Below are 26,283 nucleotides of genomic sequence, written 5' to 3'. Positions count from 1 at the left end.
GGGACATCGGCATCCCCCGGTACCCACCCCCGGGACATCGGCACCCCCCGGTACCCACCCCGGCACCCACCCCGGGACATCGGCATCCCCCGGTACCCACCCCCGGGACATCGGCACCCCCCGGTACTCACCCCGGCACCCACCCCGGGACATCGGCATCCCCCGGTACCCACCCCCGGGACATCGGCACCCCCCGGTACTCACCCCGGCACCCACCCCGGGACATCGGCATCCCCGGTACCCACCCCCAGGACATCGGCACCCCCCGGTACCCACCCCGGGACATCGGCATCCCCCGGTACCCACCCCCAGGACATCGGCACCCCCCGGTACCCACCCCGGGACATCGGCATCCCCCGGTACCCACCCCGGGACCCACCCCGGGACCCACCCCGGGACATCGGCATCCCCCGGTACCCACCCCCGGGACATCGGCACCCCCCGGTACCCACCCCGGCACCCACCCCGGGACATCGGCACCCCCGGGTACCCACCCCCGGGACATCGGCACCCCCCGGTACTCACCCCGGGACATCGGCACCCCCCGGCACCCACCCCTGGACATTGGCACCCCCCGGCACCCACCCCGGGACATCGGCATCCCCCGGTACCCACCCCCGGGACATCGGCACCCCCCGGTACTCACCCCGGGACATCGGCATCCCCCGGTACCCACCCCGGCACCCACCCCGGGACATCGGCACCCCCCAGTACCCACCCCGGCACCCACCCCGGGACATCGGCACCCCCCGGTACCTCACCCCCGTGCGCATCCCGGTGCATCGGCATCCCCGGTACCCACCCTGGCACTCGCACCCGCGCAGCAGCACTCCTCGGTATCATCCACCCCAGCACCCTCCGGGCACCCACCCTGGCGCCCACGGGGCACCGACGCCAGCACCCACCGCCCGCAGCCGGGCACCCCCGCCCCGCTGCAGAGGCCTCTGCGAGGAGCCGGGCTGAGTCCGGGCGGGCTCGTGACAGCGATGACCCAGGGCACTTGGGGGCGCTCGCCGCCGTCGGGACACATTTTGCGGCAGAAACGGGTCAAAACCCCCATTGCCCCTTTGCAAGCCCCCCGGGGGTGGGGGGGGACAGCGCCGGGGCTGGGGTGCACTGTCCCTTTAAGCGGCCCGGGTCTGCCCCGCCGCGCATTGCGCGCTGGGAGATGTAGTCCCTCACTGACGAGCCCCCCCCGCAGCGGCTGCCGGGACGCCGGCGGGGGCTGGACTACATCTCCCAGCAGGCGCCGCGGCCGCCATAGCGGGGAGTGGGGCGAGTGGCCTGGTGGGGCCGGCGCGGCGATGGCGGCGGAGTGGAGCGTCCTCCTCCTCACCTGCCAGCGCGGCGGCTGCGTCTCCGCCTTCCAGCGAGGCAAGCGGCGGGGCTGGCGCTCGCCCTCTCCCCGCGGCGCGGCGGGGGGTGCCAGCCCTCAGCGCCGCCCGTGTCTCGCTTGGCAGAGCTGGAGGCCCGCCGGCTGAGGGGCGGCCTGGGCCCGCGGCCCCCCGCGCTGCTGCTGGCTGTGGAGGACCCCTGGGCCCGCCTGGGCAGCGGCGGGGCCACCCTCAACGCATTGCTGGTGGCGGCCGAGCACCTCAGCGCCCGGGCGGGCTGCACGGTGAGGGGCCTTCCCCCGGCGGGGGAGGGGAGCGGGGTGGGGTGGCGGTGGGTGCCGCGTCCCCGCTGAGTGTCCCCTGCCCTCCCAGGTGGTGAGCTCCGACGTCCTGAGGGAAGCCCGCATCCTCATTCTGCACACGGTGAGAGCCGAGCTGCCCCCAGCTTGGGACCCCTCCGTCACACGAGCCTGGAGCCACCTCGCACCCTCTCCCTCCCTGTGACCCCCCCCACGTTCCCTGTCCTGCCAGGGCCGTGACTTCTCCCCGTGACCCCCCCCCCCCATTCCCTGTCCTGCCAGGGCCGTGACTTCTCCCCGTGACCCCCCCCCACATTCCCTGTCCTGCCAGGGCCATGACTTCTCCCTGTGACCCCCACCCCATTCCCTGTCCTGCCAGGGCCGTGACTTCTCCCCGTGACCCCCCCCCCACATTCCCTGTCCTGCCAGGGCCATGACTTCTCCCTGTGACCCCCACCCCATTCCCTGTCCTGCCAGGGCCGTGACTTCTCCCCGTGACCCCCCCCCACATTCCCTGTCCTGCCAGGGCCATGACTTCTCCCTGTGACCCCCACCCCATTCCCTGTCCTGCCAGGGCCGTGACTTCTCCCCGTGACCCCCCCCCCCACATTCCCTGTCCTGCCAGGGCCATGACTTCTCCCTGTGACCCCCACCCCATTCCCTGTCCTGCCAGGGCCGTGACTTCTCCCCGTGACCCCCCCCCACATTCCCTGTCCTGCCAGGGCCATGACTTCTCCCTGTGACCCCCCCCCACATTCCCTGTCCTGCCAGGGCCGTGACTTCTCCCTGTGACCCCCACCACGTTCCCTGTCCTGCCAGGGCCGTGACTTCTCCCTCTGACCCCCCCCACATTCCCTGTCCTGCCAGGGCCATGACTTCTCCCTGTGACCCCCCCCACATTCCCTGTCCTGCCAGGACCACGACTTCTCCCTGTGACCCCCACCACATTCCCTGTCCTGCCAGGGCCGTGACTTCTCCCTGTGATCCCCCCCACATTCCCTGTCCTGCCAGGGCCGCGACTTCTCCCTGTGACCCCCACCACATTCCCTGTCCTGCCAGGGCCGTGACTTCTCCTTTGACGACTGTGGCCGGGCCTTCACCTGCCTGCCCGTGGAGGAGCCCGGTGCCCTGGCCGAAGCTCTGGTCTGCAACCTGGACAGCCTGCTGTGGACCATGACCCACCGGGTCTGTGTGGCCTGTGGGATGGGGCCCTGGGCTCGTGCCATGCGATGCTGGGCTCCCTGGCGTGGGGGTGGGTTCAGCTCCCCCTGAAGCCTTCGGGGTGCCTTCAGTAGGCTACCAACGGGGCGGGAAGGGTGCTGGGTGCCCCACGAGGGCCAAGCCCCTTCCGTGCCATCCCTGGGCACGTGGCCCTTCTCTCAGCAGCTCTGTGTGGGCTCCCCGCCCGGCGTGTGGGTCTGCAGCACTGACATGCTCCTCACTGTGCCCTCGGCACCAGGTGAGTGGGTACCAGTCTTTCCTCCAGCACCCACTTCGGCTTAGGACAGGCATCAGAGCTTGCAGCGGCACAGCCAGTTCAGCCTGTGCCGTGCCCCCATGAGGGTGTGGATGCTCGGGTGTTGCTGACCTGTGTGCGGTTGGGAGCATCTGTTGTGCCCGCAGCAAGGTGGCCAAGGCTGGATGCTGCTGTCACCACCTCTGCTGTGGGCCCGGTTTTCAGGCAGTTGTGCCTGGTGTGGGTATGTTCACTGGCCCAGCGGGCACTGGTCTCTGTCCCTCTCGCCAGGGATCGACTGGGACGGCTTCCAGGGTGTCAGAGTGATCGCAGTGCCTGGGAGCCAGGCGTATGCCAGGAACCACGGGGTCTACCTCACCGATGAGCAGGTCGGTAGCAGCTCCCCCTTCAAGAGGCATCCCTTGGAGGTGCAGGAGTCCCCACCCCTTTGGTCCCTTGGGTGCTGAGGTCCCAGCCCTGCCGCAGCTGCTTGGCTTGGGGCTCCCCAAAGAGCTCATCGGGGTCGTCTCGCTCCCAGGGGCTGGTGCACGACATCATCTACAAAGGCACGGAGGCACAGATCCAGCAGTGTGCAGGGCCTGATGGCACCGTCCCACTGGTATGGCACAACTTGGGCATCGGTGGCCCTGCCAGCCCTGTCCCTCATGTCACCATGGCCGTGGCCTCAGCCCCGCTGCACCCTGGCAGGTCTGCGGGGTGGTTTTCTTCTCCTCAGATGCTGCCGAGCAGCTTCTGGCCACCCACGTCATCCCTCCTCTGGACGCCTGCACCTACTTGGGGCTGGACTCAGGGGCACCACCCATCCAGGTGACAGCCCCTCCGGGGGGGACGGGACCCCTCGCCCCATGGGTGGTGGGCATCTCTGTAGGGCCTGTTTGTCCCTGCACTGCCAGATATGGGTGGAAGAGGTGTGGCAGGAGGGGAGCACCCAGCAGCAGGGTCGGGCTCAGGGTGGCTGCACCCAGCAGGTCCCTTCTCTCCCCAGCTCTCCCTCTTCTTCGACATCGTGCTGTGCATGGCAGGGGGGATGACGGAGGAGGAGTTCGTGAAGGGTGGTGGTGATGCCAGTGTGAGAAGTGCCCGCTCTGTGCTGTGGACAGCTCTCCGTGCCTTCCCTCTTAGCATGGGTGAGCGATGCTGTGGCAGGCGAACGCGACATGACCCATCGCTGAGCCCCCTTCCCCTGCATGGGGAGAGATGGGGTGGTCAGGGCCTGGCACCCAGCTCTTTCTCCCAACTGTGGGTCCCCAGGTCTTTTCTCCCCACCCCTTTGACTGGGGATGTTCCGCCTGGCTGTCCTTGGCTCATGCCAGTGTTAGGCACACCCACGTTTGCTGTGGTGTTGACAGCTCTCCTGCCCCCCGCAGCGTGCATCCCTGATGCGTCCTACGACTACATGACCACCTCTGCGAGCGACCACATCCGCAGCCTGACGCTCCTGCCCGGCTCTGCCAGCCACCTCCGCTTCTGCAAAACAGCCCATTCCCACATCGACGTATGTCCTTCCGTCCCCAGCCTTGCTCATGCACGTTTTTTGGGGTCGCTTCAGGCCATGTGGCCAGACCCCGGTCCCATGTGCCTCTGTGCCCCCAGCAGCAGCCCTGTCTCCTGGAGGACGGCTCTTCGGTCACCAACTGCTTGCTGGAAGGAGCCGTGCGGCTGGCGACCGGCAGTGTCATCCAGCACTGTCACCTCCAGGTACGTGGCCAGGGGGACCCCCAAGTCCTCAGTGCACTGAACGGGCAGTGGGGTGGGATGGCCCTGGCTGGGATGGGGGACCCATGGCTGTGAGATTTGGGGTGCCCTTCCTCTTTCTAGCTGCCTTTTGGCTGGTGCTGGGGATCTTGGTGGCTGTCACCCTCCCCAGGCCAGAGGAGGAGGCAGCTGTCCCTCCCTGGGGACCAGGGCAGACCCTCTGCTTGGGGGCTTTATCATGGCTGAGAGCCCTGGAGGCTGTCGCCTGGCCTGAATTTGCACAGCCCATGTCCCCACAGCCCCGTGACAAAACCCGGGGTGGTTGTCCCCTTGCGAGGTCGGGATCTGGCTCTGGTTTGGGGGCTGCTCTGGGGCTGGCCATGCCACTGTGTGCCCTGCTGCCTCTTCCGCAGGGTCCCCTGGAGATCGGTCCTGGCTGTCTCCTCTCAGGCCTCACCCCAGGCTGCTCGCCAGCCCTGCAGGGCTGTCCCCTGCACGACGTTGTCCTGCAGGGCCACCACGTCCGGCTGCACAACCTGCCCTGCCGCGTGTTCACTCTCACCGGCCGCCTCGACGACTGGCAGGTACAGGGGCGGCGAGGTGGCGCGAGGCTCCCCATGAAGCCAGGGTGTAACCAGCCCCTCTGTCCCTCTGCAGAGCCCTGCCGACGAGGCCACCTACTTGAACGTGCCCTGGGCTGAGTTTTTCCATCGGACAGGCATACGGTAGGTGCCACGTGCCAGGATGGGACAGGAGACCCGGCTCCTGTGGGGATGGCTGCAGTGGGAAGTGTCACTGCCACCCCAACCTGTCCTGTGTTCCGGCTCCCCACCTGGAAGGTGTCCTTGAGCCCCAGGGCGGTGCTGATGGGCTCCCCCTCCATCAGGGAAGGGGACCTTTGGGACGCCGAGATGCCGCGGAGGAGCCGCTGCCTGCTCAGTGCCCGGCTCTTCCCGGTGCTGCACGCCTGCGAGGCGCTGGGGCTGGAGGACGTGCTGTGGTTGCTGGCCCCGGCAGCGGTGGCCGGTGAGCGGCTGGCACGCTGGCGGGCGGCCTGGCGCATGTCCTGGCAGGAGCTGCTGCCCTGCCTGGACAAGGCGGCCGAGCTGGGCGCCCGCCGGGCCCTCTTCTTCCTGCAGGGCCAGCACAAGGTGCGGCGGGTGCTGCTGGGGCGCCAGGACATCAGCCTCCTGCCGCTTGCCCGCAGCGCCGTCCACGAGGGCTACCACGAGGCTGTGCTGGGCACACTGGACGAGGGTGAGCTGGACTCACACGAGCTGTGTCTTGCATCTCTGGGTATCGGGGCTGTTCGGTGCTCCCCACCACCTCCAATGACCCACCCCCCCATTGCAAGAACCCATGGGGATGCGCCCCTAGGGCATCCAACTAGCCAGGGTGGGCGCAAGCCATGGGAATCCCTCTCCCCTGGAGCCAGCTTATCGCAGAAGCGGGCTGGTTTGGGGTCGACCTGCAGCCTGGCTGTGGCTTTGCAGCCGCTTTTTATTTTCTAGTTGCCTCCACGGCCGGTGATGCTGGCATCGCGGCCCGGGCGCTCGCCTGCATCGCCGATGTCCTGGGCTGCATGGCGCGAGGGGAAGGGGGCTTGCGGAGCGGGCCTGCTGCCAACAGGGAGTGGGCCTCGGCTTTCAGGCTCCTGGAGAGTGGGGACATTTCCGGTGGCATCCGGGAGTTGGCTGCTGAGCGGCAGAAGTGGATGAGCAGGTGAGGCTGGGGCTGGTGAGCAGCCGCTCCTGCCCATGGGCGTGCTCGGGGAGCCATGGTGGCGGGCTTAGCATCCCTCTCTTCCCAGGTCGGCTCTGCTGGTGAGAGCGGCTCGGCATTACGAGGGGGCCGAGCAGATCCTTGTGCGGCAGGCAGTGATGTCCTCATGCCAGTTTGTCACCGTGGGGCAGGCGGAGCTGCCACCCTTGGGGCACTGGGTGCAGGTGGCATGTCCGGCCCGCCTGGACCTCTCCGGTGAGTGCGTCCCCCCAGCCATGGATCAGCTGTCTACGTCCCACCCCCTTGGTGCTGGGGGAAAAGGAGTCGGGGTGCCGCAGGGGGCTGATGGTGAGCCTCGGCAGGTGGCTGGAGCGACACCCCCCCTATCACGTATGAGCATGGGGGGGCTGTGGTGGACGTGGCGGTGCTGGTGGACGGGTGCCGGCCCATCGGTGCCCGGGTGCGGCGCATCGGTGAGCCAGAGCTGCGCCTCGTCAGCCTCAGCAGGACGCCACAGAGCGAGGCGGCGGTGGAGCTGGTGTGCCGGGAGCTGGAGCACTTGCAGGATTACTGCCAGCCGCACGCACCAGGTGACGTGTCACTGGCCGCATGGCCTGGGTGACGTCCCCTTGGTGTCCTGACTTCATGGTGCCAGTGTGGCCCTTTTTGGGGATGATGGGGTGAGGGAGCAGGTAGCGCAGCAGGCATCAGCTTTACTTTCTCTTTTTGTCTCCAGGAGCCTTGCTCAAAGCTGCCTTCATCTGCACCCAGGTCGTGCACTTCCCCTCGCAGAAACCCCTGCGGGCCCAGCTGATGGAGAGCTTCGGGGGTGGGTTTGAGGTGCACACCTGGTCCGAACTGCCCCACGGGTCTGGCCTCGGTAAGTCTGCAGGGAAGGGACCGGGGAGTCCCTCACTGGTGCTGGGGAGTCCCTCCTGCTGCCAGCACTGGGATGGGGCATCCCCCTCGCTGCCCCGCAGCCGGGATCCCAGCCCCGGCTCTCACAAGTACGCACGGTGCCTCGCTGCGCTGGCCCCGCCTGTGCTCCCTGCAGGCACCAGCAGCATCCTGGCAGGAGCGGTGATGGCATCGCTGTACCGGGCGGCCGGGAAGGCGGCCAGCACCGAGTCCCTCATCCACGCCGTGCTGCACCTGGAGCAGAGGCTCACGACAGGTAGCGGCGGGGGGGGAGCAGCCGGCCTGTGGGGTGGGGGGCTCGGCGGTGGCTGAGGACCCTCTGCCCTGCAGGCGGCGGTTGGCAGGACCAGGTCGGTGGGCTCGTGCCCGGCATCAAAATCGGGAGGTCGAAGGCCCAGCTGCCGCTCAGGGTGGAGGTGGAGAAGATCCCGGTGCCCGATGGTTTTACGCAGACCCTCAACGATCACTTGCTGCTGGTGTACACGGGAAAGACTCGCCTGGCCCGCAACCTGCTCCAGGTAACGCCTGGGTGCCGCAGGCTCTGGGCTCTGCACCCCCCTCCCCACCCGCGGTCTTTGGTGCCTGTCCCCTTCGTCGGTGCAGAGCTTTGCCACCCCAATGGGAGCCGGCACCGAAGGCTGTGGGTGCGGCACTACCTCCCGGGGTGCTGCTGAAGCCAGGAGGATAGTGACAGGGACGTTCTGGCCTCTTGCAGGATGTGGTAAGGAACTGGTACGCCAGGCTGCCCTCCGCCGTGCAAAACGCTGATGCGCTGGTGAGCAACGCCGAGGAGTGTGCCCAGGCCTTGAGGCAAGGTGTGAGCCCCCTTCCCTGGGCCAGGCCGGCCCTTCTAATGACTGAAGAAACACAGACTTCCCTGGGGAGAGTCTCTGTAGTCCTGGGGGGGAGGAAAGCTGTAGGGGGTGCAGTTTCTTGCAGCTGCAGAAGCCTCAAATCTTCCCCCAGGCCTACTTGGCATGTTACAGGCTGTGCCCAAAAATTCAAGCTTGAGTGAAGACTCGAGGAAGGGGGGGTTAGACACTCCCAGTCTGGTTGATTTTCTGAGCCATCCGTGATGGGGCTGGGGGCCATGCCTAGCTTGTGCGGCGGGTTCATTTGGCTTTTGGCTGCTGGGATGCTGCGGAGGGGAAGCCGGAGCATTAAAGCAAGCAAATTCTCCCCCTGTGGAGGATTAGAAATAAACAGCAACATGACAGGGCTGGGTTTGCTTGCTCGGCAGGCAGAGCTGGGAGGAATTGGTTAGATGAGAAGGCGGAATTTAGCTTAGGCTGAGCAGGAGAGGCAGGGACAGGTTTCTGCCACTTGGGCGAGAAATAGAGGCAAATAGTTTGCGATATCCTCTCCCCTGCAGGTAACCTCTCGCTCGTCGGCAAGTGTCTGGACCGCTACTGGCAGCAGAAGAAATGCATGGCCCCTGGGTGCGAGCCACTGGCTGTCGGGCGTATGATGGATGCTCTCCGGCCCTACGTCTACGGGCAGTGCTTGGCTGGGGCCGGCGGTGGCGGCTTCCTTTACGTCCTAACCAAAGCCCCTCGGCAGAAAGAAGCTTTGCACCAAATTCTAGCAAAAACTGAGGTGAGATGTGAGCTCCCAGGCGGTTTGCTGTCGCAGGCGGCTTGCAGAAGCTTGCTTTATATAGCATCTCGCCCCACCACGAGTGGGATGAGATTGCTTGTTGTCCCCTCAGCCCTCCCCAGGACCTGGGAGGTGAGAACAGGTCCCTTGCTGTCTCCTGCCCCAACCCGTGTATGTTTTTATTTTTTCCTAGGGACTGGGCAACTTCAGCATCCACAGCATCGAAGTGGACACAGGCGGTTTCTCTGTGGAGGTTGTGGGATGCAATCCAAAGGACGGTGCTCACCCCAGAGAGGACGTGGCTGTGTGAAGGCCTTCAGCCGTGACCCATTCCTGGCAGATATGTGGGGCAGGGGAGGGAGCAGCCAGCTGCCTTCCAAGGCGGAGAAATCCCCGCTGCTTTAGAGGCAGCTCCTTCCACTGGCTCCAGCAGGTGCCTTAGGTCTTGATGTGGCCTTTTTGTGCTGCTACTTGCCCCAAAAGCCACAGAGACTGGCTGCCACTGGGCAGGCAAAACCGTCCCTGGAGGGTGGCCTTGCTGGAAGGACAGTCTGCTAGGGCCTCCAGGCTGATTTTGGGGTTTCACCCCAGTTTTCGTGGTTCTCCAAAGGGGAAAGAATAGCACTTGTCATGCTGCCTCTAGCAGGAACCTTCCTCTCTTCCAGCAGCAGGTGCCAGCGCTGCCTGTTTGGCGTGCAGTGCTCCTGCACCAAGGATGCACCTGGATGTGGAATCCAGTCCCTGTCCCATGCTGAGACTATTTCTGCAGTGAGTTACTAGTCCCTGCAGTCTCTTGGAATAAAAAAAACTTGTTGCCAGTTTTTGTTTACGCCCCTCTGTCCCCAGCAAGTCTCCTCCCTCCCCATGGGATGGCAAGGGCCCAGCAACGCGGGGACAAAGCCCTTCCAGGGGGTGGGTATGGCAGAAAGAGCATGCAGGTGCTGGTCATCCCCCTCCGCAGCCCTGGGTGACGGGATGGCAGGGGAGTGCTGCCACCCGAGGCAGCCAAGCAGCGGGCTGGCACCAGGTACTGCCTCAGGGGTGTTTGTACTCGTGCTGTGCCAATGCCAGCTGGGAGAAGGGGTGGGCAGGAAGATCTTCTTGATGCCATGGCACAGGGTAGAAGAGGCGAAACGGCAAATAACTCTCATCCCACATCTCTCCAGCTCCCTCCGGGCCCCCAGGCACACACCCCACCCGAGGTTGCTGCTCAGCCAGGTGAGGTTTATTTACAGAGTAGCTGTACAGGGCACGGGGAGCCAGCAGGGACACGGCCCCACTGCCTACAGCGGCTTTCTAGGGATTTTCCAAGCACTCTCCCCACAAGGAAATCATTCCTTTTCCCTTCTACAGAACAGACCCCATAGCCACCAGGAGAGCTCCAGGGCTCAGGACGTGTAGGACTCCAGTAGCCGGCCCTTAAACTGGTGGCAGAGAAGGAACACAACTGTGCCCAGCAGCACAGGCAGAGCTCGCTGTGCAGGCTCGTGTTTTAACTATAGCACACAGCCCCAAAGTTTCCCGGACATCCTGTGCCTCCCACAGGGCAGAATGAAGGGAGTCGGGAGCTAGCACAAATGAGCTTGTCCCTCAGACTAGCACGTGTTTTCAGAAATGGTGTCACGCTGCTCTCAACGTGAGAGATGCCTCTCCTGCCTTGTTTCTGCTCCCACAAAAGGAGGGCGGCTCTTCTTCCAAGGCCCGAGAAAGCCCTTTGCTCCGAGGAATATGAACAGAAGGGCAGACATCACCCCATCCCCACACCGTGTAACAGCCAGCCCCAGGGTAGGACCTGGGCAGGCTCCAGGGCTGCAGCCGTCCTGCCGTCACCTTCAGCACGGTGCTGACCCAAGCACCGACCAACTACAGGCGCAGACGCTTGATATCCTCGCTGCGAAAGTCGATTCGGAGAGCCAGCACTTGCCGGACCTCAGCAGGAGTAAGGCGCCAGGTGAGCGGGCCAGAATTTGGGCCCCAGTAATCCAGGATCTCCGTCACCTGGAAAAAAGAGGAGAGCTGCAGGGAGACAATTCCTCTGACCGCCCTCACAGGTGAGTTCAAACTCCGACTACGGTCACGGTATTTCCTGCCACTAACATCCATCAGGCATGGGGCAACTTTTCCAGCTTCTCCATACCCCACAGATGTGACAACGTCTGGATGAGCCCAGTTAAATCCATGTGGAGTCCAGCTGGGGCTCCCGCAATCCCCCAATAAAAGCAAGGTGCAGCTTACCCTTTCCAGATTGAGGATGGTGGCCATCTGGGAAAGACGGGCAAACTTGTCCCGGATAGTCCAGGTGGTGACTGTGGTGAGATAGGCTATGAGAGACCTCAGCTCCTTGTCAAACTGCAAACCGCCAAGCTGCGGGGAGCGAGCGAGCTCTGTTAACTCTCCAAGCAGGCCCAGGGGTTGTGCCAAACACAGAGTTAACAGAAGTTACAGGGGGGCAGAGGGAGGTCTCTGAGCAGGAGGGTTCCAGTTAGACCATTCATTGCAGGTTGAAGTGGCTTATGTTTAGACCCACCTGAAAAGCCAGCCCCCTTATTGATGCAAGCTCTTCCCAACCCCATCACAAAACACTTTCTCCCTGTGCATGCTAACGCAAGGTCTCCCTGAGCTGGCCACCGGCGGTGGCAGAGCTTCTTTGAGGGTAACATTTGCCTCTGCCCTGCCCCATGCTTTGGAGGGTAACGAGGTTTCATGGTGGAGGGTTTGCAGTCCAGCCAGGGACTCCACAGGGTAGAGGACAGTGTTTTGCTTACCCTGCTGAAGGTAGATTTGAGCAGCACTTTCTCCAGTTCAATGGCTATGAGACTGGTCATCAGACCAGTGAGGGTATCGTAAATCACTGGAGACAGCCCAGCCTGGAAGCAGAAACCTGCGTCATTCTTGTCAGGAACAACTGAGCACAGGTCCACAAAACCCAAACCTGTGAGAGCTTTCAAATAAAGCCCCGTCATTTGCAGGCTCAGCGAGTGGAAAGCGCCGGCAAAAGCGATCCAGGTATGTAGGCCTGCAAGCAGGCTTTGAAAATTGCAGGAGAAGGGGGTGATTGATCTCTAAGAGCCCTGCAAGGCACCGGAGGACATCTCTCTCTGCCGTTCCCCTGAGCAGGGGAAGAGTTGAGAAATGCCACGTGGAGGTCTGGCAGGCTGTCATGTCCCTCTCCCTCACCTTGAACTCTGTCATCTGCTGTTCCAGATTGACGATGAACTGCTGGACCCAGGGGTCGTTAGCTTCATAGTCGCTGAACTCCTCCTGACATTGAAATACAACAAGGGTTGTTTATGTGGCCTGCCCTGACAACAGCAAATGCCCCAGAGGACAGGAAGGGAGGTCCCTCCCGGAGCAGCACTGTACTCCTTCCGTTTTCTCAAGCTCCTCTCTAGCAGAATGCCCCTTCCCAAGCTGGGACACAGAGCAAGTTCTGGATATTTTACTGTTGCTCTGTGCTGAGGAAACAGTGGAGAACTGAGGGGAATGAGACGATGGTTGCTCTGACTGTGCTGCTGAGCAGAGGATGGTGTGCAGAAGTATGGCTGGAAGCAGAGAATGCTGAGCCTTACCTCCTCGATGTTGTGGGAGACGGAGAGGAATAGGTTGATCCAGGGCTTCACCTGGGGTTTGATGGCTGTGCTGTTCAGCTCGCTGAGACCTTCCTGAGGGGGACAGGAAGAAGAGAGGAAGGTGACTGAGCACAACTAATGTGCAATGGCACATAACCTTTACAGCCAGGCTCTCTTGATGCTGCCTCCCATCCTCACTGCAAGCTGGGGAAACTGACCCACAGACTTGCACATGAAACTGAACTCAGAAGTCCCAGATCCCACACTCTTCTGGTGCTGGAGGGTTCTGAGGACACCACGATGACAAGAAGAGGAAGGACGCTGGCCCAGAAGCTGTCGCTGTGCTAATGTGCAGCCCGGTCTGAAGGGCTTGTACTTCCCCCACCCCACAGAGGTTTCCTGGCAGGAGAGAGGTGTTCAGTTCACATCCCACCAGGGTAGGAAAGGACACAAACACCAGTCTTTCCACTCAGTACCAGCCAGGAGGACGCTGTGATTGGACTCAGCTGATGCCTCCCACCTCCAGTGCAGCTTAGCTCAGTAGGAGAAGCTAAAAGGAGGATAAAAGCTGTAACCACAGTTAGTTCCCTGAATTAATCATAACCCCAGCACACGCCATCTCCCCCGAGCACCAGGTTGTCAGCAAAGGCTGTTCTGTCCGCTGTGATGCTAGAGAGCTCTCTGAAAGCCCTCTCCTGCCAACCACCCCCATTTGGCTCAGCCAGATGTCAAGAAAGCCCACCCAGCATGAAACTATTCAGGTACCGATACTGCCTGGCATTTGATGGAAGTTTTTTAACTAAAATTGGCATTTCTGAGCAGGTCCTGCTGGCAATTGCCCTTTTCTAAGGCAAATTCAATGTGCGTGTGACTCAGGCAACGCAGGAGCTTGCTGCTCAGCCTCTTGATTGCTTTGCAGCCAGTTTTAATTCTGCACTAGATCTAGACTGGCGTTTCACTCCTTACTGATGAGCTCTCTGGTTTTGATACGGACCACAAGCCTCAAGAGGGGTTCGCTGGCAATACTGGTCTGAAGGCATCTGGCTGCAGTGAACTGCAAAGCCAAATGAAAAATAGTCTAGCCCCTCTGTGAAATACAAAGCTGATGGCAAACCTGGTTAAAAATACTCTCTTTTGCTTGGTTTCTTTCCACAGGAGGTATCGGGTCTTCCTGCTCCCCTCCCTGCCAGAGACCACTGTGAAATTTTAGGGCAACAGGCCCCAGCGTGCCACACGAGACAGTGGATTTAGCCGGAGAGCCTTCTGCCCCATGCCGGCAAGTATTTCCATTTGGGAAAGGAGGAGAAACCTGAGAGAAAAGCAGCTCTTCTCTGCCAACAGCCCATCTTCAGCGTTACCTAGTGAGGCTCTGGACAACTTGACAACGTGCTGTGCCACGAGGGAGAATGGAGGAGATGGAAATGCTATTAATATTTCTTCTCCTGAAAATGCTGAACCAACTACAACTCCGTGCTGAGTGAAGACAAATGGAGCAACATTCCTTCTGGCTCTGCAGCTGCTGCCAGTGCTTTTTACGCAGCCGCCAGCTGGTGCAGCCGTGCAAACAGGCTGGATCTGTTTCCACACCTCAAAGCTGACTGATTTACTCCCTACCCAGCGCTCCTGGAGTCAGACGTGACCCAGGTCTTGGGCTGAAATGATTCCTGCCTGAGCGCTCTCTGAAGACACTGGCCAGCCAGTGTTGGAAGCCAGCAGTAACTCAGCAAGACGCTCACCTGCAGCAGGTCACGAAATTTGTTGGAGACGGCAGCCATGTCAGAGAGGCAGCTCTCAATCTTGGCCTCCGCTTGCTCTCCCCCGAAGCCTTGATTAAGCAGTTTGCTGCAGTCACTCTGCAGGGAAGAGATCCACAAGCAAGTTGCAAATTAATAACCTGGGCAGTTTCTGTCCTTCGTGTTGCTGAGCTCTGGCTGCCCACCAGCACGCTTGCAGGCTAGGACAGGCACCAAACTCTTGCCCCGGTGAAGGCAGAGGCAGCTGGCTCCAGCTGGGGAGAGGTCAGCAAGAAAGGAAGCCAAGGGCTATCTAGCCCAGCACCGGAGAACCACAACCTCTCAATGATGCACATGTTATTCCACTGGCTCCCGGCCTGTGCCAGGTTGGTCAAGCTGGAGGAACTGGTATTTCCAGCTGCTACTATCAGGCAGAGATTGCTCTGCCAGCTCAAAATTGCTTTCCTAAGGCTGGAGGGCAAAGACCTCAGGAATTTGGACACAGCGAAGTCCAGATGGTTTATCTGACCACCCCAAGGGAGAATATTACAATTTCATTAAGGAAAAAACAGTAAAGAATCCAGACCGCACCTCCAAAGTCTTCTTTAGGGTCATGATGTTTTCGCTGCAGACTTCCACATTGTTTAAGGTTACCTGGAAAAAAAACAACAAAACAAACCCAAGTAGAATCCATTGGAATTTCCCAACACCTCAGCCCCAAGTCCATACGTTTACTCCATGCCCTGCTCACAGTACAGGCTGAAATGCAAACATTTAAGGGACAGAGCTGCTACCCTGTGATCAAAGCACTGCAGATTCACGGAGCTGCATGAACGTGAACTACAGTAACTGAGCATGTGTGCTGAACCTGCAGCTAGTACAAAGTCTGAGTTAGTTTACTCTACTTCTTTTCCTCATCATTGTGTCCACGATGTTGCAGCGAAGTTACTTGTGTGTGACTGGTGGAAGACAGGATGTACCCCCAACTTTCTGTGACAGTGTCATGAAGATCAACAGACCAGGAGGGGCTGGAGGTGATGGTTTACACACTGTGTCCAGAGAAGCAGGGGAGGTAGGAAGGCACTCGTATCTAGGCAGGAGGAATCAGCACCCCTCCTGCCAGATGAGTATTTGCTCTTCACTGAACAGACTGTTCTCTGCCTTCTGAAGCTGAACTACATGTCAGTATAAGGCTGGGGTTTGTGCAGACAGGGAAATGAGGCAAGCTGACAGGTGAATGAGGAATTCCAGTGGGAGAACTGACATTTTAAGCACTGTGCTTCAAGAAATGCAGAAACCTGTAACCAAGAATTTAATGAAATGGAAGAGTTCAGTGCCTCCTGCTCCCTGTGTTGCCTTCTCTCCTTGTACAGTGAAAGCCCCAAGGAGCCTCTTCAGCACTGGGTGTTCACAGCAACTTACAGAAAGGGAGACAAGTCAGGGTGAGCCAGCCCCGCTCCAGTGCTCTCAGAGTCTCTGCCCACAGGTCTGCTCAAACAGCGGGGCTGGCTGAGAGGAGAGAGCAGATCCGGAGTTGCTCTCCCAGTAAGATTTTTTCCGCAATGCAACGTCTATAGAGCATCCCACCGTGGGGACGGATGTGTTATGCCGCAGAAGACAGGAGCGATGGCCCTTCAAATGCTCTCCAAGGGGTCTCCAATGCTCACTGCCATGTTCCGGCCTGCTCAAGCACGCAGAGAGTTGCAGCACTGCTGTTAGGAGAAGGCAACAGGAGGATCTTGCAGGCCAAGCAGAGCAGACAACCCTGCTCAAATGGAAACTCCCCAATCTGATAAGCGAGAATGAAGAAGCCCTGAGCTTGGGCTAGGAAACTTTCTCATCTAGAGGAAGGTGTGGATGAGGCAATCTCCCACCACCTTTGTGCAGAGCCTGTGAGGAACAGGCTTGATGGACGCCTCAAAAGAGTACAGACTCTTCCCCAGTCTGGAGGGAATCATCATCACAGCAGCCTAAGAGGCAATCACAGGATCATACTTGCACAGGCCTGGTGTGGAAGCCCTACAAACATGAGATGAGGTAGAAGCATCTACTAGACACCCAAAGTCAGGCTACCCACCATGCCTGAACAGGTTTTCAGGTTCTCTGAGCATGTGATAGTTGCACCAATCCTGCTCCCAAGAGCTGCCCGTTGTCTTTCCCCTCACCCCAACTCATTCCACACCAGAACAGCCACCAAACTCACCAGAAAGGACTGCTTGGCCTCGTCAGTGCTTTCAATGCCTTTGGTATCGAACTTGCCCTGCTGCAGGCTGCTGTGCATGATGTTCACGGCACTGGTCACCCCTCTCTGGAAGTCCTGGAAAGTCGTGGCTGGAAAGCCCTGCTTCAGCTTGTTGTACAGAACCTCCCTATGGGACAAGCAGAACATACCGGGGCTTAGAGCAAATACTGCACACCACAGCAGAGTTGTGCTCTGTGACAGGGGACAGCAGTCTGGCTGAGCTGTGACCTGAACAAGGTAAGTGAAACTTCACAGGGATGGAAGAGGGCTGGCAAATACCTCCTGACAGTATCTAAAGGACACAAGGCTGAAAGAAAAACACAACCACTCAGTTCCTGAGCTTTCCCAAAAGTCCTGCCTGCAGCTGCCTGCTGTCTTCAGTCATAGTTCCCCATTTCCACATTGGGATGAAAAAACAGGAGCAGGACAATTTCTGCAGGCTCACCCCAAGTTTAAGTTACTAAGCAATCTCACAGGCAATCCAGAGAACAATTAGGGGTGACAGTGTACCATCAAGCAGGGTAGCACTCCAATGCTACGTGGTGACTCGGTCTCATAGGGATTTTGGGCCATGAGGTTTGTTTTTCTGTCCTACAGGTGACCACTGGTACTGTGAGAAAAGTATACCCAGCTCCAGCTTCCCACACCACACCTGACGCTGCTTCCTACAAGCATCTTCCACGGAGATGACAAACCAGAGGTTCAAAGACAAAGAACACAGGGGAGACCATCTGACAGCAAACACTGTTTGCAGAATGTGAGGTGGAAGCAGGTTACAATGAACCTGGTGTATTTTCATTACCTGAAGTCAGACTCCAGCTCGGTGGTGGAGTGGTTGATCATGGCACAGAGACAGTCTATGCTGGAGCTGGACAGAGCACGCCCAATGCACTTCTTCACTATATAAAACACGTCATCCACCATGCTGGAGGTGAGCTGGCCCTTCTCGTAGCTGTCCATGGCAACAGCCTGCAAAGAAAGCTGTCTCAGTGCCCCGAGCTGAGTTGAGCGAAGGTGCCTTCTCAGAGCAGTGCTGTGAGACCAAACTGCCAGCCTGCACGTTTCACCCTGAGCTGAACTTTACCATGTATGGGCTGGCACCACTCATCCTAGTTTTCAGTAGCCCATAGACCTGGAAGATCTGGCTCCAGAAGGTACTCAGGGTATGTTTGCAGTCCAAGTTCAGAAACGAACACTTGCTTTTCAAAGCCAAGGGAAACAAAAGACCTTCCCAACAACTGCAGACCTGCCATGTACTCATCTCCCTCCCTAGGGATGCTCAGCAGAGGATTGTGGAGCACACACAGAGGTCTCAGCTGCTGGCAGAGAGCGAAGGCTGTTGCAAGCAGCAGTCTGAGCCCTACCTTGTTGACGGTCTCCCTCATGAAGTATTCCTCCATGGTGATGTAGTAGCCAATGAGCTCTTGCATGGTGCGGCTCAGCAAACAGTTGTTGAGGAGCTTGTCCAGGTATTTTTGATGCTCTACAGAACACAAAAGAGAACCATCAGCAGGGATCAAGTGCCAGAAAGCAGTTCCACCTAATCCCCTTGCTGCCTGTCTCATGGGCACCCAACGGATGCACACCTGCAAAGCCCAACCTGGAATAAACCATGGGCCTCAACTGTGGAGCTAAAATTGCCGAGCTGATTTTTGCAGGTAACAAAAGTGATTTCCAGAGCTCCATGGAGTACTAAAACCCTGAGCCTGTTTTCCCTGTGGCCTCCACCTTTAGGGTCTGTGCCTACAGTGACCAAAGGGCCCTCCCTCTCTTTGGGGACCTTGTTTATTATGCTCTGCAGTTATTCCTAATGTTAGTTTCCTTGTTAGAGGGAACAAACAGTGCTGAAAACAGGTTTGGGGAGGCCAGGCTACGCAATCCTGTTCCACAGAGTGCTCCCAAAGCATCTTTGCAGATCCTGTGTCACTCTGCTCTGCCACTAATTCAGATACATCTCCACTTCTGGCTGCAAGGAGCAGAGAGCCCGCAAGTACTGGTATTCAAGGTGTTTTACCTTGCTTTACCTCCTCTGAGGCCATGGAGTCTCCCACCTCAAAATCAGATATTATTCGTCTCTTGATGAACCTCAAGTAGAGCTCACTGCGGGCATTCATCAGAGTGACTTCTGTTAAAATAGGGTCAAGTTCCCTGGAAAGAACATAGCAAGAATCAAGGTAGCGAGACTACAAAAAGAGAGACACTAATTTAACTCAGTTAAGTAGTGTGTTCTCTGTCCCCTTACTATGAGATCAATACTGCCCCTTTCCATGTGTGCCATTGAGTGGCAAAGCTCAGCAGAATAACTGGTATGTGCAAATAATGCACATACAATCAAAACATCCTGAAAAAATCATAGAGAAGCTTCTTTTTTCATCATGGATGTGAGAACAACCACATTAAAATCACAGCAGTAAGGACTGCAAGATTCTAAGCAACCTGATAGAACTTTAAAATTAGACCTGCTTTGAGTGGGAGTTTGGACTAGAGACCTTCGGCAGTCCTTTCATACCTCAGTTTTGCTATGATTCTGTGAGCCCTACATGGCCAGTGTTAGAAATGCCTGGTCCCTGCCATCTCCACGCATGTGCTCTTGTGCACAGTCATGTGTTTCTCTGAAAACGATGAAGAATCTGTTTAAGCTCAACAGCTCAGGAAACGTGATACCAAAAAAGCATGTGACAATGCAGAACACAGTGTTCAGATCAGAGATGACTATGAAAAAGAAGACTGTTGCATCAGCAGCTTTTTCATCAGTATGCACAAAAGAACTTTACAAATCCTGCTTAAAGCCTCACAAAGCCCAAGTGGGACAAGGAACCATTATCTTTATTTTACAGATGAAAAAGCAAAAGCTCAGAAAACCTGGGATGCATGCACAGTTACTCAGAGCAAATAGTAAGTGGATCTTTTATGTTTCTGCTGAAATAATTAGTCATGCAGGCTCATAGACAGATCTAAGTTTTCTTTCAAGGCATGTTTAGAAGTCATGCAGTGCCAGAAGGGCTGGGCGCACTTTCAAATGGCCTTACTTTAGGGCTATACAAATAAATAATTAAGATAAAACGAAAAGGAGGGATACTGAAAGTACTTTGGTTCGTTAGCAAGAAACTGATGTCACAGACTTGCTGCAGCAGCAGTATAGATTAAATAGAACCCAAAGATTTATTCCTGATTCTGTCACAAATTATCTGCCCAGGGAGCTGCTCCATTTCGTGGGCTCTGAAGACCACACCCTGACCTTTGAAAGGTGGTGGGCACAGGCAATTAAAGTCTCTTCGTGTGTGCGGTGATATTGCCAGCCCTCCAGCAACGTTTAGGGCTAAGGCTTAAAAGTAACGAGTAAGCAAAATAAAGCACCACCACAGATGCTGCCTTTATAAAAGGGCAGTGAAGAGCACCTAACAATTGGATTTTATGCTTTAGTAGCCACAAAGCCTCTGGAAGACCCGGAGAGTTATCTAAATGCTAAGTAGTGTTAATAACAGCTCAAGAGTGGAAGGTTAGAGAGCAAAAAGAGGTTTTGTTTGTACCTTGGTTCAATCTTCTCTGCAGAAGAACTTCTCATCATGCTGTTCTGAACTTGCTGGAACTGCAATCACATAAAAAAGGGAAAATCATTAAAGTCTTTGCTGATGACTTGGAGTTAACAGCAGCTTCTCATGCTGTAGCCTAAGGAGGTGCTTACTTGGGGGCATGATAAGAATGTTTTGCAGGAAGCACTGCCAGAGAAGGGAACCGCATCAGTTCACCTCCTCCACCAAGACAGAGCTCAGCCTGGCAGTCACAGCAGCCCTGCATCTAACAGCCAGAGCAGGAACGAGACAGCGGTGAAGGTGTACTGAAAGTGCCCTACAGACCTGCAGAGCAATGAATCCTGTGCCCAGGATCCATTTACCATGCTCCCAACGAATCCTTCTCTGCAGCAGAAGGGATGGCTACAGGCTGCACCCCTTCAGCCATCAGCACAAATATGGAGTAAAGCAAGGTTTCTCTCAATACACAAGGTCAAGCGTTGCCACCTCTGTGGCAGTCGGAGCCCCACGGAGCTGGATGGAGGCCGCAGCTGGCTGCATCAGACAGCATCACACCTCTCTTTCTTACCTGCCTGTGATAGTCCCTCTCTTTGATGAACTTGTCCACCACTTTCTCCACCTGCCGGTCGCACTCCACTTGCAGGTGCTTGATGAGGGTGTACAGCCTCCCTGGCCCGTAGTAGGTCTCCACAATGGGCTGGTGGGTCTCCACAATGCGAGCAATCCCTGCAGGGACAGGGGAAGCACGAGAGAGAGACTCAAGCAGCAGTTCCCATCCAGTCTGGACTCAGAGCAGAGCTACACAGGTCTGCAGACAGGACCTAACAAGGGATCATTCACTCCCCAGATAAACAGTTTAGACTGTCCAGCTACTCTTTAGTGCCTCACCGGAGGCCTGTCATTACCACCCCTCGTTCCATGGCACCTTCTCTCTGCATATGACACCTTCCATCCTCTCCGCTGTTTATTGCAAGGCTACAGTGCAAATCTCCTGGAGTAGAAGCCATGCCTCTACCTAAAGAGAGCTCCTGCCATGTGATGTGTGTCAGCTGCCCCCCTACCCAGCAAGATACAAGGTATGAAGGTATGAAGCTTCCACAGGAGAAAGCTGCACCACCTAAACCTGGCAGGGGACATAACTGCCATCGAAACCCAGTCTCAGCTTTCAGCACCTACCAGATTACAGGAGAACAGTGCTAGGAAAATCAGCCTAGGGAAAGCTCTGCTCTTATCTGTCAGGCAGATGCCCAAGACAGCAAGCATTAGTGAAGGCAAGACCTCCTTGGAGAAAAAGTGCATCTCCAAGAAGGTGTCTAACCAAGATTGCTTTCTTCTCGCAAACTCTCTACTCCAAGAGTTAGCAACGCTCCCTCTCTTTTGATGCTACTGCCAAGAAAGGCTCGGCGGCTCTAAGGACCTTCAATAGCAGAGGGTGCCAGGCTGGGAGAGTGATTTGGCAGAGGTGCAACCTGGAATTATAGCAGACTTAATGGAGAAGATGGTTAATCACCATGGGATCTCAATTACTGTCTTTGGCAACATTCCCACAGAGCATTCATATTCCCTTCTCTCCCTTCCCTCTCTGCTTTCAAGCTCCCGTGGTCCTCCTTGGAGAGCCAGGCCTGGAGGCATCAACAGCTGCTCAGTCTTAAGGGATCCAATTTCTTTGTCTGGAGAGCTGCATATCTGAAGAAACCTTCAGGGAATACCTATTTGTTTTGAGGATGTAGAGAACAGGAAGAGTATGATTCCTGGAAGAAGCCAACAAATCCTTTGCAAATCTACTTTGTGCTGTACGTAGGAAAGCTTGCTTATTGTAATGCTGCCTCCTGGCTGGGACAAAGTCTATTAGTTGTGTCCTTGTCCCTCTAGTGTGACACTCTCATAGCTCAAAGTGGAAGGAGGCGCTCTCCTGAAGCTAGAATCAAAAGCATTTAAATTGATGGACAATCTCATCACAGATTCTTTTCAATCAATCAGCAAAGAGGAAAGCAAGAAGATTACCTTCAAAGAGGAGTGTCAGGGTGTCTGCAAAGATTACAGCAGCTCGACGGTCACTCATGTCTGTCCCCATCACCAGCTGCAGGTTCTCCTCTGCTTTGTTGGCCACCTGCATGACAACAGGACCAATCAGCTGGTAACACTCAAAGACATTCTCCATTCCATAGGGTGGACCTCTGTCCCCTGCCCTACAGAGCCCCGGGCTTTTGCTGGCCTTCCCACTGCACGAGCTATTGCTGCTGTTCCTCGTTTGAACAGGGATCCTTTCCTCTCTTGTGGAAAACTCAAGGATCAAGGAAAGGCAGAAACTTGTTCTCCTCTTTCCAGGCTCCCTTGTTGTCCCTTCTCTTTCCTTTAAGCAAGCACAATGAGCAAGACACAGGAGAAGCCAGCCAGCCAGCGGGATCTGTATTTAGACACCAGAAAGCCTATCCCAGGATGCAAAATGCAGGGAGAGAGATGAACTAAGGCCAGTGCTGGTTTCTAAGATAAACAAGCCAGAGCCAAGATCTCCTTCCACAACATCTGTTGACAGACACTGGGTTTTGCTTTCCCCTAGGAGACCAGACAGGTTGCAGTATGTTTCACAGAACCCGTTACCTGCTTGCAGAGGTACTCCGAGAACTTGCTCAGCCCCTCTTCATGTAAGCCTAGCAGAGGAAAGATCTTGAAGAACCGTTCCACCTGGGGCAGGTCTCCCTGCTTCATAGCTGTGTCGAATTTCTCTGTGACAATTGTCTTCAGGCGCTGCTCTGCTTCCTGCAGGAGCTTCAGGTTGGCATCAATTATGCCCCCTGGTCAAAAGGACAGAAAAGAAAGGGAAAAGTGACAGTACAATGTTAAGGGCTACTTTTTTCCCCAGCAGAGAGACCAACACTGTGCAGCCCTAGGGTGAGAAGGCAGAAGGCATACTGGAATTCCCCTACAGTCAAAGAAAGATAGATATGTGTGTGATGTACACACAGCTAATGTTGTGGTCTTGCATGGAGGATGTGAACACATCAGCCAGGACATTTCTTTTAGGGATCAGGCAATTTAATCCGTCATTTCTAGTTGCTCTGCTTGGTAGCACACCATAACGATACAACAGTTTTCCCTGACAGAGCCTTCTCCCTCGTTTCTTTTGTCCTTCACCTAGTCAGCACCTGAAATGCTATCAAAGCCGTGTGCCAGGAACTCTCTTTTCATTAATGATAATTCAAACCTAATAACGCTTCATCTCTGTGGTACTCTATGACATACTAAGATCTTTGGCTAGCATTGGATCTTCTGCTTTGTCTATGGGGCCGAGGCTATCCGTCACGGGAAATCATGCAGGCTCTAGTTATCTACTGGAAAGGTGACTTACCAGCTTCTCCTCACGAACAGTACTTACCTTCCTTGCCTTGACGACTGAGCTCAATCACTGATTTGTCCAGAGACAGATACCGATGGATGTGAGCTGCTGCTTGTTCATAATCTTCATTTCGCAGGGCTGTTTGAACTCCATCCATGCAGAACTTCAGGTCAAGGATGTCATCAGCTCTCTGAATGGCCTGATAGAGTCGATTCTGCAAGAAAGGCAACCAGTCAGGCTTCCTGCAGTGGGCTGGACCAGGGAAGGAGAATTATGAGAAGACAGCATGGGGGAAAAAAGAAAGAAGAAACAGACTGAAGCAATACTTCTCTATACGATAAACAGCTATGCAAGCAGAAACGCCAAACTACTTAAAAAGTCTTAAGACTAATGACTCCAAAAGATGAAGAGCATTCACCCGTCAAAACTCAGACTGAACTCAGAGGCCATATTCCACTTTAACAAACAGGCAGAGACCAGAGACACAACCATGCATCATCTGTTTTGATTTAAGCAGTTATGCTGGGCACTGGGACTTGATGCCTCTTAGCCTACTTCTGTACAAAGAACATGACAGCCCGAATTCCTGGCCACTCTTGGGTGACAATGACCATCTCCACTGTCCTCAGCGCTGCAATAGTTGACAAAAGAGTGCTAACAAAGACTAACCTCTGCTTATTCACCATACTCTACCAGGAGCTGCATGGACAGAAGGGGGATGCTGGAGAACCAGTTGCTGTATGGAATAGCGTATGCATTGTTTGCTCTTGTACCCTGCAATATCCAGGAGCCTAGCAAGATACCATTACCTAGCAACACTAGACACTGCTAAAATAAAGAACAAAGCAGTTTCCAGCCCACCTGCCCACTACAGAAAAGAGCACATTTCTCTATTATGCTGTGAGCACACGAGCAGACAGAACATGGCTTGGTGGTGACAACTCCCAAACACCCTCTCGGTCCAGTTACCTTGGCAAGGTCAAGCTGGCGGACTTTACTGCTGACGTTCTCGGCCAGGTTACAAGTGAAGGTGATCATCCCTGCCAACTGCTGAGCATCCCCCTCGATGAGCTGCAAATTAGGGCTAGAAACACAAGCGAATTGAACGTGAGATGCAAATATTAAGTAGTCAGATGGTCTGTAACAGCAGGATGGTTCTTCTCCAAACTCAAATGCTCCTGTCAGCAACAGTATCTTTCATTTCATGCCACTCCTACAGAAGCAAAGCATCAAAAATCAGACTGCTTTGGAAGAGGCTGCACAAACGACTGTTCTCGCTATCAGGCAAGACATGAACAAGCCACTGAGGCTTTAAGATACTCTCCACTTCTAAAGTGGAAGATTAAGTCTGTGAACTTGTGTTCCAAGCTTCTACTAGACATGAGGCCACTCAGGATGACCTTTCAGGCTGCCTGCAGAAGGTCATCACGAAGAAGTGGGAATATCTATCCACACTTGTAAACAGCCTGACACAAGACTTCTGACCCAAGCATTGATGCTGAAACCTGACAATATCTGGGGTGAGACCTTGAAAGAACTGCTCAGCCTACGCCAAAATGGGTCAGTCACTGTGAGCGCGCAACAGTTCCCTCTGGTAGTGCTGCTGAGAAGAACCAGGTGCCCAGGTATGAGGATCCAACTACTGTTCCCTACCAAAAACTGATTTAAAGTCTTTTTCTGAGAATGAATGTGCTTTCCTCACAACACTGAAACGAATTTTCACATCGTGAAATAAGTAGGGAGTTACTGAACACTGCGTGGAAGCAGAAAGAAGGGGAGAGGGTGGGGATCACTAACCCCATGCGATGAAGTGCAACCATCTTATTCTCTATAGTGCTCTGTTGTTCCAGGAGGGTATCCAGCTCTTCCTGCACGACTTTCTGAAAGAAAAGGATGAAGGAAGTCTTGAGTGCCTTCAGCTCTCCTCCGGGCCAGCAACTTATCACAGACCCTACATCCAAGTCAAGGACATGCTGCTAGCAAAGCGTTAGCGCTTCCAAGAACTCATATGACAATTAATTCCTTCCTAATCTCTCATTTTAATCCTATGAATATTTATGCTCGTGACGTTTTGAAGCATCAGTTATGCAAACCTCATCGCACAACTTTTAAGCCAGATGACCCACAAACTCCTCCCCTGGCCGAGCTTTCAGTGCATGAGGACCTTGAATCTGCAGGCTGCCCACCGTTCAGGGACACCGCGGAGGCGGCACGCTCACCCCACCGGGCCCGAGGGACGGCTGAGCCCGTATTTAACATCTCTGAAACGGATCCGGACGACTAGGGGAGGCCGTGACAGCGAGGCACCCGTTCTCCTTGTCACCACAGCAGCGGGCCGGAGGGGGCTGGAGCCGCGAACACATCCGGGGTGCCACGTCCCCCATCCCGCCCCGCCGCAGCCGGTCGCCGCCGGGGGCCCCGCGGCCTCCCCACCGAAGGCCCCGCCGCCTCACGGGCCCGCCCCCCACACACCTCCTCCTCACACAGCCGGCTGTAGGCGGCCTCCAGGTCCGCCAGGTCGGTAAGCGACTGAATCCGCTCCATGGAGAGGGCGGAGGCAGCCGAAGCACCACCCTCTCCCCCCGGCACCCGCGGGCCCGGCGCCGTGGCCGCCGCCATCTTGGGGTGCAGCTGACGCGGTCGATACCGCCGTGAGGCCCTTCGGGGCTGCCGACGGCGGTGCCTGAACGTTTTGGGCCGCTCGGCTCCGCCTGGCAGCGCGGGAGGCTCAAGCTCCCTCGTCTCTCTACGCTAAGAGGCGGCCTGGGGCTTTTTTCTCGGAGGCTCTGGGTACGGGGAGTGGCTGCCATCGCCCCATGATCATTCAG

General features: G+C 56.6%; 2 protein-coding genes across 4 annotated transcripts; one reads left to right on the top strand and one right to left on the bottom strand.

The window, feature by feature from the left end:
* Positions 1–1,304: 1,304 nt before the first annotated feature.
* On the top strand, positions 1,305–9,419 carry FCSK (fucose kinase). The gene is made up of 23 exons (XM_059824738.1): positions 1,305–1,374; positions 1,461–1,618; positions 1,707–1,757; positions 2,693–2,818; positions 3,020–3,092; positions 3,381–3,478; positions 3,628–3,708; positions 3,798–3,917; positions 4,096–4,237; positions 4,478–4,605; positions 4,707–4,808; positions 5,219–5,389; positions 5,463–5,530; positions 5,692–6,062; positions 6,317–6,527; positions 6,616–6,782; positions 6,890–7,117; positions 7,264–7,407; positions 7,582–7,701; positions 7,776–7,963; positions 8,161–8,260; positions 8,818–9,041; positions 9,235–9,419. The coding sequence occupies exons 1-23, from the start codon at positions 1,305–1,307 to the stop codon at positions 9,349–9,351; spliced, it is 3,258 nt and encodes a 1,085-aa protein (XP_059680721.1). The 3' UTR covers positions 9,352–9,419.
* An 882-nt stretch (positions 9,420–10,301) lies between these two features.
* Positions 10,302–26,062, bottom strand: COG4 (component of oligomeric golgi complex 4). Of its 3 annotated transcripts, XM_059824735.1 has the most exons (19): positions 25,928–26,062; positions 25,253–25,335; positions 24,425–24,539; positions 23,495–23,669; positions 22,720–22,913; positions 22,123–22,228; positions 20,687–20,844; positions 20,116–20,174; positions 18,600–18,733; positions 17,950–18,068; positions 17,388–17,554; positions 16,547–16,712; positions 14,935–14,997; positions 14,347–14,463; positions 12,611–12,703; positions 12,219–12,302; positions 11,807–11,908; positions 11,277–11,405; positions 10,302–11,039 (listed from the first exon to the last, which is right to left on the bottom strand). In XM_059824735.1, exons 1-19 carry the CDS (start codon positions 25,997–25,999, stop codon positions 10,905–10,907), a joined length of 2,271 nt encoding a protein of 756 aa, XP_059680718.1. In that variant the 5' UTR covers positions 26,000–26,062; the 3' UTR covers positions 10,302–10,904. The 3 variants fall into 3 exon arrangements, with proteins under 3 accessions (XP_059680718.1, XP_059680720.1, XP_059680719.1); XM_059824737.1 differs by lacking the exon at positions 14,935–14,997 and having other exon boundaries at positions 25,928–26,043; XM_059824736.1 differs by lacking the exon at positions 11,807–11,908 and having other exon boundaries at positions 25,928–26,023.
* Between the last annotated feature and the right edge of the window lie 221 nt (positions 26,063–26,283).

This window comes from Gavia stellata, chromosome 15 (genome assembly GCF_030936135.1).
Source record: "Gavia stellata isolate bGavSte3 chromosome 15, bGavSte3.hap2, whole genome shotgun sequence".
Lineage (NCBI taxonomy): Eukaryota > Metazoa > Chordata > Aves > Gaviiformes > Gaviidae > Gavia > Gavia stellata.
Note: the sequence above shows the minus strand (reverse complement) of the source record. Positions and strands in the feature narration are given on the sequence as shown.